General features: G+C 39.7%; 1 protein-coding gene across 2 annotated transcripts in view; it reads right to left on the reverse strand.

Annotated features, from left to right (window-relative positions):
* Dock7 (dedicator of cytokinesis 7) overlaps positions 1-17,177 on the reverse strand; it is a 208,004-nt gene that overhangs the window by 46,658 nt on the left and 144,169 nt on the right. For both annotated transcript variants that reach the window (XM_052176813.1, XM_052176812.1), the window contains 7 exons: positions 16,297-16,392; positions 14,167-14,307; positions 13,950-14,063; positions 11,984-12,154; positions 9,459-9,598; positions 2,951-3,120; positions 734-888 (listed from right to left, as the gene is read on the reverse strand). In XM_052176813.1, coding sequence (XP_052032773.1) covers positions 734-888; positions 2,951-3,120; positions 9,459-9,598; positions 11,984-12,154; positions 13,950-14,063; positions 14,167-14,307; positions 16,297-16,392 — 987 coding nt within the window. The remainder of the gene's footprint in view (positions 1-733; positions 889-2,950; positions 3,121-9,458; positions 9,599-11,983; positions 12,155-13,949; positions 14,064-14,166; positions 14,308-16,296; positions 16,393-17,177) is intronic.

A 17,177-nucleotide genomic window follows, 5' to 3' on the forward strand; every position in this document is an offset into this window, starting at 1 on the left:
CAGGTGATGCAGCACAGTTTCATTTACTTGAAAGGGCAAGGGCCCTGAAGTCTATGCAACTGGAAGGGAGCTTAGCCACTGTCTTGCTGGGCTTGCAAGAAATAAGGAGATGGAAGACACAGGATCTTTTTGGGAAGATGGAAATGTTACCAAAGTGACCGTATGGAGAAAGCTGCACAGCTTTATAATTAACTAAAACTATTAAACTGTAGAGTTAAGCAACTCCACTTGAAACATATAAAGCTACTTAGCAATGCCCTTATATAGTACTGTCTTTTCTGAGAGAAGTAACTTGAAGCTTCTTAGAATGGAGACTGGGTCCATGATGGCTTGTGTCCCATGTTTCCATAGTCCCCTGTTCTGGGAAATCTTCAAGGAGTGCTCTGCTAAACTTACAAGGCATGAAATTGAAAGATGACTTGTTAGTATGACAGTATTTCTTAGAGATGATAAAGTGGGTTGTAAAAATGAAGGAAAAGAACTATACAAAATAAGGTACTTTATAAAGTTCTGAATGACAAAATACAGGGCTGCATCCTGTATGCTTCAAGGATAACAGTTTTCAAACATCTTTGTACATGGCACACACTATTCTGGGAATGCTAATGTTTTCATACAATTCAGAATCCCTCTACATGGTTACGCCAGCCTCAGTAATGGACTCTTTGCATGTATCTGGTAATCTAGAAAAATAAAACAAAACCCTCAATTTTTTATAAGAGGTTCATTTTACCGTTGATGCAAGGAGAAAACTGCCAGGTCTTGTTAGCTGAGGGACGGATGTTCCTGCGATTGCCATGGCAACTGTCTGGCTTATCATGCTCCCACTTTCACTATCATAATCATCGGGGGCTATACAAATTGGCCTTCCTCGTTGATTGTGTGTTTCTGAAAGGGAAAGAAGAAAGAAAACTTTAGGTCAGCTAACAGTATAAAGCATGCACTCCTTTCTCATTCTCCGTGATTCTTTAAATCATGGAGAATAAAAACTTAAATTAAAAGTTACACATACAGCTGACTCCTGGACAACACATGGCTTACGACTCCCAGAACTAACAGCCCACCTGTAATTTCTACTCTCTGCAGACTCAACTACTAATGCTCTGGTTGATTGGCAGCCTCTCAGACTGCCTTACAGACTAAACACTGGTAACAATAAGAAGGTCTCAGGCAGAGGTGACTGTGTCAGCACTTTAGATAGACACCCTTGACAATTAGCTCACTGTAATAGCCATGAGAGACAGCTATATAGTTACTATAGTAATGTATCTATGGTACAGTGTGTGCCAGAACTAACTGATGCTGTTGTTTTAAGGCTGCATTTATATTGATATATGTCTTTTAACTGCGAGTGCTGCCTTGTATACATACTGTGTCTATTTTTAAAATAAATTTTATTTTATATACACTATGGTAGAAATGGTACTTTATAAAAGACTATTATCTATATTTTACCATTCATCAAATAATATCTAAGCTATGTACCTTGTTTTTTTCAAATGGTAGCAAATCTTAAAACTTTTTTTGTTTAAATCCATATTTTTAAAGACACTATCAATTTTTATCAAGATTCATTTCTTTTTAAGCATATAAACATTAACTCAGTTCTAGTGCAGTATGTTCTATTAGAAACCTGAACTGAGTAGTTACAAAGAAAGATCTAACTGCATGAACCTTTTTGTCTTCATGCAGGAAACAATTCAGTGATCCAAACCCACAAAGATTATACTTCACCAGTCTCTTAATGACAGAGTTATTTCCTAATATTATCAGGTAGGAATCCAGGAAATGTTTCTGACTTCATTACACTGGAAGTATTTTATCAGGCTAACTACTAGTTTAAATACTGTTACAGTGCAAACTGTGCCTTTAACTACATTCTAAATAGTCAAAATAAGATGAACAAAACTTTGTAGGTTCTAGTTTTTAAGGAACAGCACAGTCTCAACATGCTACATTAGAATAAACATAATTCTTGATGTGCAGGTGAATATTAATTTCAGTTACACATCTCCGTGAATAAAACTGTGATGAGGGTAGCAGGTAGAAGTCCAGAACTATTCTCTCTTACTACGCATAGTACACATGCATATAAACATATCTGTGTTTCCTAAAAGGTGAGTACAAACTGCTAGACACTCATAATTTAAAACTGATCCTAAAATCTTCTTAAAGGAATCTCACAATGAATCACCTCAAACACTTAAAAGTTTTTAACAGCATTGTTAAGCATGGTTATTTACAATTTATTTTTATAGGGGTGCATTTTAAAAATAACTTAAAAATTATCTTATACCTTTCTATGTCTGGGTGTTTTGCCTACAAATATGTGTACCTTGCATATGCCTGGTACCTGAAGAAGCCACAGGCGTGGCCTGGAAGATCCCCTAGAACTGGAACCACTATTGTGAGCCAGCATGTGAGTACAGGGAATCAAACTTGAGTCTTCTGCAAGAGCAGCCAATGCATTTAACCACGGAGCCTCTCTCTAGTCCTAGGGTTTATTTCCTTAATATTTTTTTTTTTGTTTTTTGTTTTTTTGGATTTAGTTTTTTTGAGACAGGGTTTCTCTGTATAGCCCTGGCTGTCCTGGAGCTCACTCTGTAGACCAGGCTGGCCTCGAACTCAGAAATCCGTCTGCCTCTGCTTCCCAAGTGCTGGGTCTGTAATATTTTTAACCTTAAAAAACATTTTCTACTACTTTGAGATAACAAGCTTTAAGCCGGGGCAGTGGTGGCGCACGCCTTTAATCCCAGCACTTGGGAGGCAGAGGCAGGCGGATTTCTGAGTTCGAGGCCAGCCTGGTCTACAGAGTGAGTTCCAGGACAGCCAGGGCCATACAGAGAAACCCTGTCTCGAAAAAACCAAAAACCAAAAACCAACCCCCCCCCCAAAAAAAAGAGAGAGAGAGATAACAAGCTTTGAAAACTATGTAAATTATATCAAGTACCTGTAAAATCATACAGTTGAGGTACAGTTTCCATGATAATACCAATCAGAGGAAGGTACAGCATAGCCACTCGAGCCTTTATCTGAGGGTCAGAGTAACGTGGGTCAGAGTCGTGACTGGACAGCAAGTTGTGTACCATATTGATGACTTTCTTATGTAATCCAAATAGTCTATTTAAAAAGGAGAGATGAAGAAGGAGAAGCAATGAATCACAGAGATTAGTAATATCGTCAGATAGTAAGGGAAGGCACTCAATCAACCTTGTTTACTTACTTAACTTTTGCCAGATATAATTTGGGGGGGGGGTGTCCATACAGGATTTCTTTGTGTAACCCTGGCTGTCCTAGAATTCACTCTTTAGACTGGACTGGCCTCAAAACTCACAGAGATACAACTACCTCTGCCTCCAGAGTGCTGGGATTAAAGGTGGATGCCACCACACCCAGTTGCCAGCTACATTTGTGTATTTATTCCTATAAAGTTCACTTTAAAGTATGTAAAATGCATAAATTTGGAAATAGTATAAAGTAAACATGGTAGGGAAGGAGGCATTCAATCAATTCACTTAAGAGTAAAGCAAACTTTTTAACTCCATATTAGTGCTTTGATTGATAAGGAATACAAGAACACACACAGTACCAATTTCAACAGAAACTTAAACATTATTCTTGTGTAATGAAATGGGGGCTGCACATGCGCTGTGGTGCATGTTTGGAGGTCAGAGGACAGCTTTATCACATCGGTTCTCTCCTTTCAGCTTTTCATGGGTGGGCCTGGGGACTGGACTTAGGTCATCAGCTCACACGACATCCACTTTACCTGCTGAGCCACCTCACTGACTCCAAGGTAACAATTCTGAAGTAGAACCGTGAAGAAAATAAGCCAAATGAAATAAACTACTTAGAGAAATCCAAATCCTATGTGACTGTTCCTCCGAGGCACCTAAACGGCTATGAGATATAAAGGAAGCCGTAGAGACAGAGAACGGTCATTAGATGAGGGCTGGGAGTGCTCATGAGCCTTGAAGCTTCCCTTCTGCCAGGGAAAACAGCCTGAAGTGTGTGTGTGTGTGTGAACCTGATGTTACACTCTGCATACACTGTCCACATTTATGGAAAACCTACTTCCTCTATTTTATTTTGTATATATACTCGGCACAAGTATATGAACAACTCTCTGTATGCATCTGTAAAGAACTTGTATGTGTAAGGCACATGTGCATGTGTGAGTGTGAGTCATGAGTATGTATTAGTGTGAGTCATCAGAGTGTGTGGATGAATCATGAGTGTGTATGAGTGAGTCAAGAGAGTGTGTGGATGTGAATCATGAGAGTGTGTATGAATGAGTCATGAGTGTGTGTGGATGAGTACTGAGTGTGTATGAGTGTAAGTCATGAGTATGTGTGTGGGTGAGTCATGAGTGTGTATGATGAGTGTGAGTCTTGAGTGTGTGTGGGTGTGAGGCATGAGTGTGGGTGTGGGGAATAAGATGTAGATGTGTGGAGATCAGAGATGGACATCAGATGTTTTCCTTTTATTTTTTGAGGAAAGGTCTTTCATTGACCCCAAAAATACCAATTTGGCAAGGTTGACTGTAGGAATTCTCCTATCTCCACCTTCTCAGTGCTGGACTGCAGGCCATGCTGCTGTGTCAGCTTTTTCTGTGGGTGCTGGAAATTAAACCTCAGCTCCTCAGCCTGTATGGTAGCCCTCTTACTGAATGAGCGAGCATCTCCCCTGCCTCTATGACTTAGAAAAATCCTCTGTCTGACAGATTATATGATCAACAGGCTGGTCTTTTTTGATGTCTCTATTTTTAACAGCATGTCTGTGCTCATGCACCTCATTTAGGTCCTGATTTCTCCACCCGAGGCAAGGACTCTTAACAAAGGTTCCTATTCTCTTCACACACTTGTTCTCGCCACAGAGTGAGGCACTTTGACTATACAAACCATTCTGATTAAAGAGTACACACTCCAACTCCAACCAACCCTTAAGCCGTAGCACACAGCAGCTTCTACAGCTGTCCTCACAGGAAAACTCACCAGCAAGAGTTTGTCTTAGCAAAGAATTGCTGCTCTGGGCTTACTCTGGCCAGATCTCATGCTCATCTCTTCTAAAGGAGGTTTTTGTTTTTGTAATTTATATGTCTGTATAAATATGATTATGGAAGGTGGACATGAAGGCCAGCAGGGGGCATGTTTCCTTGGAGCTGGAGTTACCACAAGCTCCTCTCTCACTTTCATGCCCCCTACCATGCTGGACGCCAGTGTGTCCTGCTGCATTTAATCAGCCTGAGCACAGGGGTTCCCAGGCCCAGCTTCTGGGCCTCTGCTGTTTCCATTCTCACCACAAGTCTCGTGACTGAACAGGCACTCCAACCCTCTCAGCAGCTGTCATGCCCTGGCTCCAACCTATCTAAACTGTTTTCATGAAGCCATTTCATGCATTTTATTACTCAAACACATGAAAGTATTATAATTATACTACATTAAATGCTGATGCTTGAGTGAAAGTCGTGCATGCCACACACAAATGCTCCCGCTGAGCTGCTGCCCCAGCTCCTACCCCATTCTTGCTATATGAATTAAGTTGCTGTGTGTACTTAAGGAGTTTACTTTAGTCAGAGAAACAAACACACACACACAGAGACACACAAATGGTTTTTGCCATATTATAGACGGTAGCATAAAAGAATAAATCTTCTCATATTCCAAAAAGCTATGCCCTACAAAATTAACATTTAATCATAGTACAGTCATGTTGGTTAGTTTTTTGTTAACATGACACAAACCAGAGTCATCTGAGTAGACTGAATCTCAACTGAGAAAACCATCAGAATAGCTAGCAGGCATGTCTGTGGGGCATTTTTTTTTTTTTTAATTGGTGACTGATGTGGGAAGGCTCAGCACGGAGGCAGGTGCCACCCCTGGCTCTGGCGCCATGAGAACGCTCACTGAGCCAGCCATGGGAGGAGGCTGCAGGCAGCACTCCTTCCTTCATGACCGCTGCCTGCATCAGCTCCTGCCTCCCCATCCCTGCTCGGAGCTCCTACCCCGACTCTGTTCATGATGGACTGTGATCTGGACATGTAGCCAGATAAACCCTTTCCTTTCCAAGTTAATTTTGGTTCGTGACATTTTATTACCACAATGGAAAGCTAGAACAGCAGCTCTTTAGCAGACAAGAGACTCTTGCCTCTATTAAACTGTTTCACAGTCAACTTTGCAGCTGTAAGGGAAGTTTGTAACAAGTACATCATTGGCTAGTTATAGAACATCTTACTGCTAATCAAGGACTGATTCTCATTACTTAGCAAGCATATGAAGTTAAAGGACAAGCACTCCCTCAATGAACCTGACAATGAATCCTGCTGTGTCTTTGTCTAGACATGTAAGACTGTAACACAGGTATATGACCATCTGAGGGTCACTCAAGCATGGTTTTACACAGAAAATTCAATTGCTGAGGCTCAAAGGTAGAAATGAACTTGTTACATTCAACCTTAGACACCTAGACGAGTGAGACTCCAGTTACTAGAACCCCAGACAAATCTAAAGTGCTAGAAATGCAAAACTGAGCAGGACACACTCAGTCTTCTCCTAGCTTCTGCTCTAGCGAGGGCATCAAAAGCCTGAGAGAAGCACTGTGCAGAAGAGAAAACAGGGCTGCACGGCTGAGTGACTGCAGCAAGGACAACAGGACTCTAAGTCAGCAGGCAATGGGAACCTCAACAGGAATAGCCTGTTCTCAGAAGATCTGAGAGACTATAAGCAAGAATGGCTATGCGAAGACCCTCGGCCACTCAAGCACTGCTTTGGACAGAGAAAACTGCAAGTGTCACAGCCTAAACATATGAACGATCTCAGTAAATTTAAGAAAAAGATACTAGCAAGGCAGGGCTTTGAGAACTATTATTAAAAGTTTGGGTTTTATTCTAAGTGGTATTTAAGTTACAGGAAGTGGGGGAGGATAATTTAAAGCAAGGCCATGGCATAATCTTAAGAGACTATTTAGGCTACTTTGTCAAAACAATTTTAGAGACATAAGAAAGAAACATAATTAGCTCCAACAGAAGCAAGGCTGGAAAAAAAAACTGAACTTTGATATATCTTGGAGAGCTGCAGAATTTGCTAATGGAGTGGACACAGGAAAGAAGAAAAGGATGAAACAAACAAGAATAAAAGCTAGGACTGTAAGTGGTGTGCTCTGCTAATCTGTAGTATACAGGCTATAATGTCTGAGCACGCAAAGGTGAGAGTGAGCACATCACTCATGGGATTCAGTGAAGGTGACAGTGAACACACCACTCGTGGGACTCAGCAAAGGTGACAGTGAACACACCACTCGTGGGACTCAGCAAAGGTGAGAGTAAACACACTCATCAGCCATGGGACCGAAAGAAATCTTCCCAAGAACCAAAGACCAAGAGTCAGTAGTGAATCCCTTCATAATCCTAATATTATTACATACAAACCATTAATAGAAGGAAGCTGAGGAAGCAGAGATGCCTGACAAGTCTTAGGCATTTAATTCTGTGTGCTTTGTAGAACTTGCAAACATCATTGTATCCTGGCAACTACAACTATATTGATTCTGGAAACTGCCATTATATTCTTTTTAAAAAGACTGATTGCTTTCAAGAAAATTGTCAAAGCCCCAGTTGCACTGTGGCCCCTCCAGCCTGGCCTTATTTAATTCCTTGAGGACATATCAGATGGCCTTGGCCCGGTAAATAAGTGTAGGTATTTAGAATAACTCAAATGCCAGAGCTACAACAGTTATTAAGGAAAGCAAGTATGTTTGGAAAAATTAGAGTATTGTCTCTTCTCGAAAATGTACACCTATAATTATCTTCAAATGACATACTTTTTTTGTCAAACGGTAGGACATAAAAGTGCAGGCATAGAGTCTCAGCCACTTAAACTTTTTTCTCTGTGTACAGAATCTACACAAACCTCTATTCTACATGGAGCCTATAGAACACCTCTTCAGAACCCCATGGGTCTGGTAAAAACTACTTTTTTAAGCTATATCTCACATGTAGGTTCTCATTATTTTAAAAATACAAATCTTTCATTTGCAGACAATCTGCCTTTTAAAAGTTTTTCAGTATCAACTGTGTCACTGATATATTACTAACAATTTTATGAATATACTTTTCCTTTAATCTCTTAAGTAGATTAAACAGCTATTAAACATCTGCTTAAACAGGTTTTTAATTATATGTTTTTGTTTTCTGGATCTCTTGTATGACACTTAATTTCAGGATAAACTTAAGGTGATCAGAGTTTCAAAATTTTTTTTACCCAAATAAATCATGATTATACAATTTTATTTTTACAATATTTGCCTTTTATTTTAATGTGTGTGTGTGTGTGTGTGTGTGTGTGAGTGTGTGTGTGAGCACAGGAATGTAGGTTCCCTGAGAGACCAGCAGAGGTGTCAGACCTAGAGCTATCTGCCAGCAGCAGTGAAGACCCTCACATCAGTGCTGGGTACTGAACTCAGATCCTCCAGGGGGCAGGGTACACTCTTTAAATACTAAGGCATTTCTCCATCCCGTTTCACTCTTGCTATGCTGCCCAGTATGTCCTCAAGCTGTGGCATTGCAACAGATGAAATGTGGTGTTGTTATGTCAGACAAAAGTCACTCCGAAGAGTTCACAGAGAACTAACTGCTCTTACTTTAGGTATGGGACACTATCCTATGGCGTTAGCCTCCCAAACAGCTAAAAATTCACTTTAGTGTCATGTCAGGCTGTCAAACAGACTTAACTGTCAAGATAGGTACCACCCATAAGGGCTCCTATCCCAGAAGATGCCAAAGTATTTCATAAATGAAAATCATCAAATGGTGTCTTTTCTTATGACTATTTCCAAAAATCCTCTAACAGCAGACATTTAAAAAAAAAAAGATAGGGTAACTTTTAAGGTAAAATGCTACATAATAGGATGGAAAATAATAAATTTTTCTCACAAGGAACTAAAGAAAAATTAAGTCTATTTTCCTTAATTGAAAAGTACCTACTGTATTTTTTTTTAAGTTTTATTTTATGTATATGTAGCTATCTGTCTTCAGACACACCAAAGGAGGGCATTAGATTCCATTACAGACAGTTGTGAGCCACCATGTGGTTACTGGGAATTGAACTCAGAACCTCTGGAAGAGCAGTCAGTGCTCTTAACTGCTGAGCCATCTCTCCAGCCCCTTGCCCACTGCATTTTAATAAATATCCATATGCTAATACACACAACTCTTTCTATTACTAGAAAATGCTGCAGCATCAAGTATGATATACTACCATATGTATCAATAAATCTCAAATTCAGAGGAGATTAAATAAAATATAAACACCATTCCTGAAAGTAATCAGTACAGAAATAGCAAGCATATGAATCTTGGAGAATAAAGAACCAAAAATAGTATTCATTAAAATCTTAGCCGGATCAGTCCCACTGATCCAAACCCCAATCATCTTCCTCCAGTGTGAGGTAGGCGTACTCACCCTTCAGCATCGGGGTCTAGAATGAGTGCGAGCTCTGTCAGCACGAGGCCTGCCAGGTAATGCTGCTGGCGGAAGGGTAAGGACAATTCAAACATGTTTGCGATCTTCTGGTCCTGCACACTAGTGGAAAATCCAGAGCTCTGTTGGGGGTAAGGAAGAACTCAACTGTTGATAGCTGTGCAGCAAACATCCTACAGCTGTGGCATTGCAACAGATGAAATGCAGTGTTATTGTGTCAGACAGAAGTTACTCCAAAGAATTCACAGAGAAGTAACTGCTCTTACTTAGGTATGGGACACTATGATGATTTCTTCATTTTGTTACCAAACAAACACAAAAGATTGACGTAGCCCAGGAATTCTACTTGGGGATGACAGACCTTAGGAAGAGGACTCAAAAGTGCACAAGATCATGTCTGACTTCAGACAGAAAGCAGCTTGCTCAACTCATGATCCTACGGCCTCAAGCTTCTAAACAGTTTATTAATTTTATTAATGAAAATTTATTAACAAAAGGTTTAATTTTGGCTTTCTGATATTGAGATTTTCCATTTGTTTTCACCTTTTATTCTTTCAATCACCTACTATTTCAGCAACTCTCTGAAGGGGAGGAATGGTATAAATGCCCTCCCCCTAAAGTACAAGACAAATGTCCATAATCAGGGCACTTACTGTCTAGAGAAATTTCAGGTATCGCCCAAGCTACTTTTCAGAGAATGTACTGTATTTGGAATTTGTGGATCACCTTAAGGTCTCTCACCAAAACCTTTAGAAGTTGTAGTCCCGAAAACACTTATGTCCCCCAAGATACATAGTAAGTGCGTGCGTGCGTGCGCGCGCGCGTGCGTGTGTGTGTGTGTGTGTGTGTGTGTGTGTGTGTGTATGTGTGTGTGTGTACATCTCCAGCATTAGATTTCCTATTTCTATAGAGAAAACTAAGTATAAAGAATATTTTCTGCCCCTTCCCCCAAAGTATGTCTGTTAGCTACTAAAATATGAAAATTACACAGTTAAACAGGAAAGAGAACAAGATACTTCCAAGAAATTCTATAAGAATTTCACATGTAAATGCCAAGGAGGTTTTAGGAAAGGCCCCCAAAGGAGATGTCTACTGAGGTGGTTTGAATAGGAGGCAGGTCCCAATTCTTGGCTCATAGGGAGTGACATTATTAGGAGATATGGCTTTGTTGGAGGAATTGTGTTATTGAGGGGTGTGCTTTGCCCAGTGTAGCACACAGTCTCCTTCTGCTGCCTGCAAATCAAGATGTAGAACTCTCAGTTCCTTCTGTAGCACCATGTCTGCCTGCATGCTATAATGCTCACTGTCATGGCAATAATGGGCTACACATGAAACTGTAAGACAGACCCAATTACATGTTTTCTTTTTTAAGAGCTGCCGTGGTCATTATGTCTCTTTACAGCAATAAAACCCTAAGATATCTATGTTAGTCACTAAAATCTGAAAAGTACACAGTTAAATAAGAAAGTAAACAAGATAACTCAATAAATTTTATGAAATTTCATAGGTAAATGCCATGCAGTAAGGAGGTTTTAGGAAAGTCACCTATGACTAATTTGTCTCTGCCTGTATAGCCATATCTCTAAAAGAAGGCAGAGCAAGAATGCAAAGGCTAGACAGAAGCATCCTTTAGGGAGGCAGAAGGCTGATCCAGGAGACATACTGAGGAGGAAATGAAAAGCTGTACCTGACTCTCTAATACTTTCCATTTTTCTAGTTTTAGAGACGTTTAATTTTTTTAAACAAACATGTAAGATTGCTTTAGCCTAGAGAACTCACCTGGGCATTCCACACCATAGAAACAGGATTAGGAAGTGCACCAGATCAACTCTGATTTCAGACGTTAGGAGCTACTATGCAAATAGTTTGGGTAACTCATGCTAAATATAAAAGGAGCATTTTATTAGAGAGGTGGAAAATCTTGGTTCCCATAATGCTATAACTATAAAATCCCAATCTTTTTGAATCTTCATAGAAATTGCTAGCTGTGTAAGTCAAGTGCAACCATTAATGTACATTGAGTTTCCGTATGTGGGTGATCCAGGCTGAGCGTGGCAGGCTGTCACTATAGCCTGATTCTTCCCTGCTCCCTTCACACATATTTACCACAAACTTGGTCTCTATATCTGCTTCAAGAAAACTCAATTTGTGAAAACATAAAAAAAAGAAATGAGTTCACATAGGTAAGCTCACTCACTCATATGAGGGGAAAAAACTCAAGATCCTGCTTAAACCTAGCTCTGGAATAAAGCCTTGGTTCACAGCCTCCCATAACCACTTCGTACTTTCTATGTTTTTCATTTGGAGGTATCCAATATGGATAATAACAAAACTCCTAGAGGTGTTCTGGTAATTAGAAGAGTTAATATTACAAAACACTCAGAAGTGAGCCTATTCCTAATTAATCATCAAATAACACATTAACAATTTCTCACCCATTTGTATAAGTATGCAGATTCCTTTTTTGTATAAGTATACACATATGTACATCCTCACACTTTGCATACCTGAGACGTTGCAGAAGAAACAGAAGGCGAGGGCGATGCAGGTGGGGTGAGCAAGCTGCAGGGTAAGTTTAAAGTAACATAGTGCTCATGGCTGCATATGATGCGCAGAAAGTCCAGCCTCAGGGACACCAGGACACTCGGGTTCGGCAGTGAGTAGAGCTTCGCTGACACCTTGAAAGCAGTGTGTAAACATGAGAACAGCGACTGATATATTTTTCTCACACAGTAATACACCACAATAACAGTATTTGGGGTTCTGTGGCTTATATGACAATATCTTCTTTCTCAAAATTACAGCAAACACCACAAATGCAAATTCACAAGTCTACAGTATAAATCCACTTGACTAACATAAAGTCAAATTCTTTTATTGCCAAAGCTGCATTAATAGTTCTACTTCTCAAAAGTGTATGTCATGAGGGAAAGGCATCCATGAAAAGATTTCTTTTTAACACTTCTGTTTAATGCATTTATAATTGTCTATTGTTCCCAACAATGTCACAGGCTACTCGAGGAGACATACTGTCAGCTGACTTAATAGGTATAGTTATCCCTGAATTGACCTCAATGGTTGGCAAGTGTAGGAGGTCAATAAGCCGAAATAAGTTTTGATAGTAATAAAATACAAATTTTGGGGGAAAAGAACAGTGTTTTGAAAATATATGTGAGTCAGTACTCATGCATAGATAATTTTTACTACTATAAAAAATCCAACTGAACAATCCTTCAAAATTTTAACAATCATATTGACAAATAGAATTCTTGTTAAGATTTTTATTTTATTTTATGCAGATGAGTATTTGCCTGCATGCACATTTGTGCGCCATGTATGTGCCTCGCACCTACAGAGACTAGGAGAGATCATGATCCCCTGGAACTGGAGTTACAGACTGTGGTTAGCTGCCATGTAGGTGTTGAGAATTAAACCCAGGTTCTCAGTAGGAGTGGCCAGTGCTTTTACCCACTGAGCTAGCCATCCAAACCGTTAGAATTACTGATCAACAGCTCTCCAGAGCTAGCCCATAGGCCAGCCAGGAAGGGCCTCATAAGTGTTACTCTTCAACTGCATTCAAACACCTCAACAATTCTGAGACGAAACCCAGAGATTTTATTTTCCAATGTTTTGATAACTCTGGAGTGAAGTGATTACAATGTTTAAAGGGGCCAATCCAAAGACAAGTCAGTATTTCCAAAAGGCAAGACATTAATAGTCAGTTGATAATATTAAAAACCATAACTTGTTGCTTGTGGAAAAGGTCTAGGGTGTCTGATGTTTGCTCAGAGCAAGATAATATACAACATTTTGAACTTCAGTAAGTATCTGACCACGAGTCCAAACTCTAATGTTTAAATAGTAGTAATAATTCTAAAAGGGTGCTCCCACCCCCAGGGGGATGGGGTGAAGGACTCTGGGAGGTGGGACCGGAAGGGGGAGCAAACTTTGGAATGTAAATAAAATAATTAGTTAAAAATAGTAGTAATGAAGGCCAACTGTTTAAGTGATACTCAAAGGCTGGCATAATGGCTCACACTCACAAGCATGGGATGCAAGAAGTAGACCAGGAGTTCAAGATCACCTTCAGCTCCAACAGTGAGTGAATTTCGAGTTGGCCTAGGTTATGTGAAAGCCTATCTCAAATAAATAAATACCAAGGATAGGGAAAGTTCAGTTAACTGTGCACTCAACATAAATGCTGTTTCTGCACAGCATTCAAAGGCTGCATTCCATCACTATCTGAGTAGCTTTAAATGGGAAGGAAGAAACACTGCATGGGGTACAGTAGCTATTCTGGGATCCACTTGGGATAGTCCTAATAAAGCCCCACTGTGCACTTTCACCACAGTGTTACCAACACAGAACTCTGTGCTACTTTTTCATTTTAGTGTCAGTATGTGCTCTTGAAGCTCCAGCCCTGAAATTAGCTACTACAGTATTTCGCTTACTCAATTACTAAGTATGTATTACCTGTTTGTAGCAGGACTTTATAAGGCTAAAGACAAAGCCCCTGTCCATAACCGACAGCAGATCATTGAGAAAGAAGGCAAGGCTTGTATTGAGTCTCTCAACCATTTCTGTATCCTAGGAGACAGAGAATAAGCAATAATAATGATGATGGTGATGAAAAAAGGCACAGCAGTTTCCTCTCGGCTCGTGAGAGACATCCATGGGGAGTCATCATCACCTTCTGAAACCGCGACACGACATCGCCAGCAATTGTGCTAACCAGGGCAGCAATATCATCCATAAAACGTTCTGGAAAGCGGCTTTTCCTCGGAGCGTCGAGCTTATCATTAAAGTACAAGTGCTGTACCATGCTTTTTACCTGTAAAAGGATACACACCATCATCTGTGCTGTTGTTTTCCTTTACTTTATGACAGTACCTTGCAATATAACCCAGATTCACCATGAGTTCTCCTGTCTTAGTCTCTCAGGTCTTAAAATTACACGTATGTTCTACTACCTGGCTTAATCTTAAGTACATTATAATGGCTCTAAATACTCTGGTTATTTTAAAACTATACCATGTAATTTAGCAGCCTACTGAAATAGCTTTTGATTTCCAGTGTTTTGAAAATGCTCCTTAAATATTTTCTATATGTCAATGAAATGTCAAACATAAAAAAAACTTTTCCCTTTTACTCTCATAAATTATTCTGTCATAACTTTACAGTAAGAACAATTTTAATCCAGAAATTTTAAGACTCACTCAATTTTTCAACCCACTGCCCCTAACTTAGAAGCCTCTGATGGTCAGAAAGCCTGCTGCTGCTATAGTCATCAACAGCTATTACACAGAATATCAGTTGATCATTTTAAGTGACTTCAGCTTACAGAATGCTTTTGGGTACATTTTCATTATAACTCTGGTAATGGTAATAAAGAATATAAGCATTTACATTTAAAGAGAGTTAATATGTTGATAGCATGCAGCACAATCAAATCATCTCTTGATGAGGTGACAAATGAGAGCAGGGCGTTGCATGATGGGCAAGAACTCCTGGGACCTGTCTGATCCCAGTCTCCCGGCCCCACCCCATTTTTAAATAGGGTTTCATTATGTAGCTCTAGAATTCTAGCCAGGGATTCTCCAAGCTGTCCTACCTGGCTTCAACCTCAAGCAATACGCCTGCCTGCCATGGGGATGTGCACCGACTGCCACCGCCAGGCTGCTTTCTAAAAGGCCTTGGGGCAAGAGGTGCGCGCTGCCAAGCCCAGTTACAGCCAGCTCTGGAGCTCTAATCTCTGGACTCATATTTAGGACATCCGAACACACATGGGAGACTTTTGTTAAAGCCAAAGTTGCTAATTCCTATCTTACAATAAAAGTTTGTGAGTTTTAAGTTTGATATTGATATTCTAAGAGAAAATGAGCTTTTGGACACACATATTCCCAGGTTTACCTTCTCTGTAGATTAGTAAATCTGTAGGGAAAAATGTTTTGTATCTCAAATACAGGTACCAGTCGATGCTGCTGAACTGTATGTAGTATTCTAAAAGTCCCTTTAACTTCCCTCTCTCCTCCATCTATTCCTCCCTCGTTTTCCCTGTCTTCATTTCTTTGTTTTGGCTTTTGTTTTGCTCCTTATTTATTCAATATTATTTTGTTGAAATAAAATGATCCCATGATCTGAGCTTTCTAGTCTTAAGGGAGAAAACTAGAGGAGGATCCCTAGGGCCAGAATGTCAGGACTTGAATTCTAGTACTGCTCTCTACAGGATGTGTATACTAGAATTTCACTTAACCACGCATGGCCTCAGTAACAGGCCTACATAGTCACCTGATAAGCACTTACTGTTCTGTTTCATTAAGGGTATATATATATGAGCATATATATTAAGAGTATGTATATGAGTATAGACATATTTTATATGACATGAACAAAAATGAATCGGTTTGTTTATCATTTATGGAAGTAAGCAAAAAGTGTTTCTCAAATTGACTGAAATTGCATTTCCCTGTGCACTGTTCACCTGTAATAACAGGATGTATTTATAAAGCTCTAAATAATTGTTACAACATCTATAGCACTGAGTTTATTAACTTGCACAGACTAGCAAAGACTGTCACAAGTTTCCTTGTGTAGTCAAGAAGAACAAGACAAAATCAAAAGCAGAGATGAAACGAACCTCACACATTATGATGTTACCTATATCGTGCTGGTGCCCATGGTGTATACTTAGAAGCAAATATGTATTATTATGCTTAGGGGCAAGCAGGGGGATGTAATTTCTAAAATAAAAGACAACTGAGCTGATACAGAGCTGCTTACTGAGTTAGAACGGATTAGAGAGAACATTCAGTTTGCTTACCATCAACTCAAAGAAGAACCAGGCCTGCTGCAAAGCCGCCTCCCGGACGCTGCCACTGCAGACCACCCACTGCAAAGCCAGCTCCTCGTGAAAAAGCTACCCAGAGACAAACCACGGTTATCATCAAAGCCAGACCTGCCGATGACATAAACCACAGGCAGCACGGGGACAATGGAGGCGCAATGGGAACAAGCTCAACAGGGCACACGAACACCGGATGATGCCATGACACACCCATTAACGAAACGACTACTTATGCATGAACACAGTGTGGCATGTTCAAAGCTGAAAACCTAATGTTATCTTGGAGTAAAATGTAATTTTAAAAGGACAGGCAGGAAACAACTTCCTAAATTGCACTTGCAAACAAACAAACAAAAAAAAAATGAAACCAAAATCTCACAGCTACAAATTCAATTTTGTTTGTATTTCAAATACATATTTGAACATACATTTATCAACTTTGCTGGTACAATTTAGGAAATACAATTACAAATTTAAACTGTTCTGTATGCTATTAAATTCTGGGTGTTTAAGATGTATTTTTAAAAAGCAGAAAATTTCTTATAATGGATAATGCATACAAAGCACTTGCAAAGTAGCACAGATTACTATGAAAGGCCTAACGGCTGTGCATGGGAGGCACGTCAACATCGCTTACTAAGAGTGACAACTTTTCTAACTCATCTTCCTTTCCCTGGAGATTTAAAACAAAACAGAAGTAGTTACAGAAACAGAATTAAGAGCTCATATATTTTTCTGGTATTAAAATTTTATGATCTTATTTGAATTACTATATTCTACAATCAATCCCAAGAACAGAAACATCGCCTTAACGAAAACAAACCCTGAATAGCAGTGGCATGGCCCAGAGGCTCTGA

The sequence above is a fragment of the Apodemus sylvaticus genome, chromosome 3, assembly GCF_947179515.1.
Source record: "Apodemus sylvaticus chromosome 3, mApoSyl1.1, whole genome shotgun sequence".
Lineage (NCBI taxonomy): Eukaryota > Metazoa > Chordata > Mammalia > Rodentia > Muridae > Apodemus > Apodemus sylvaticus.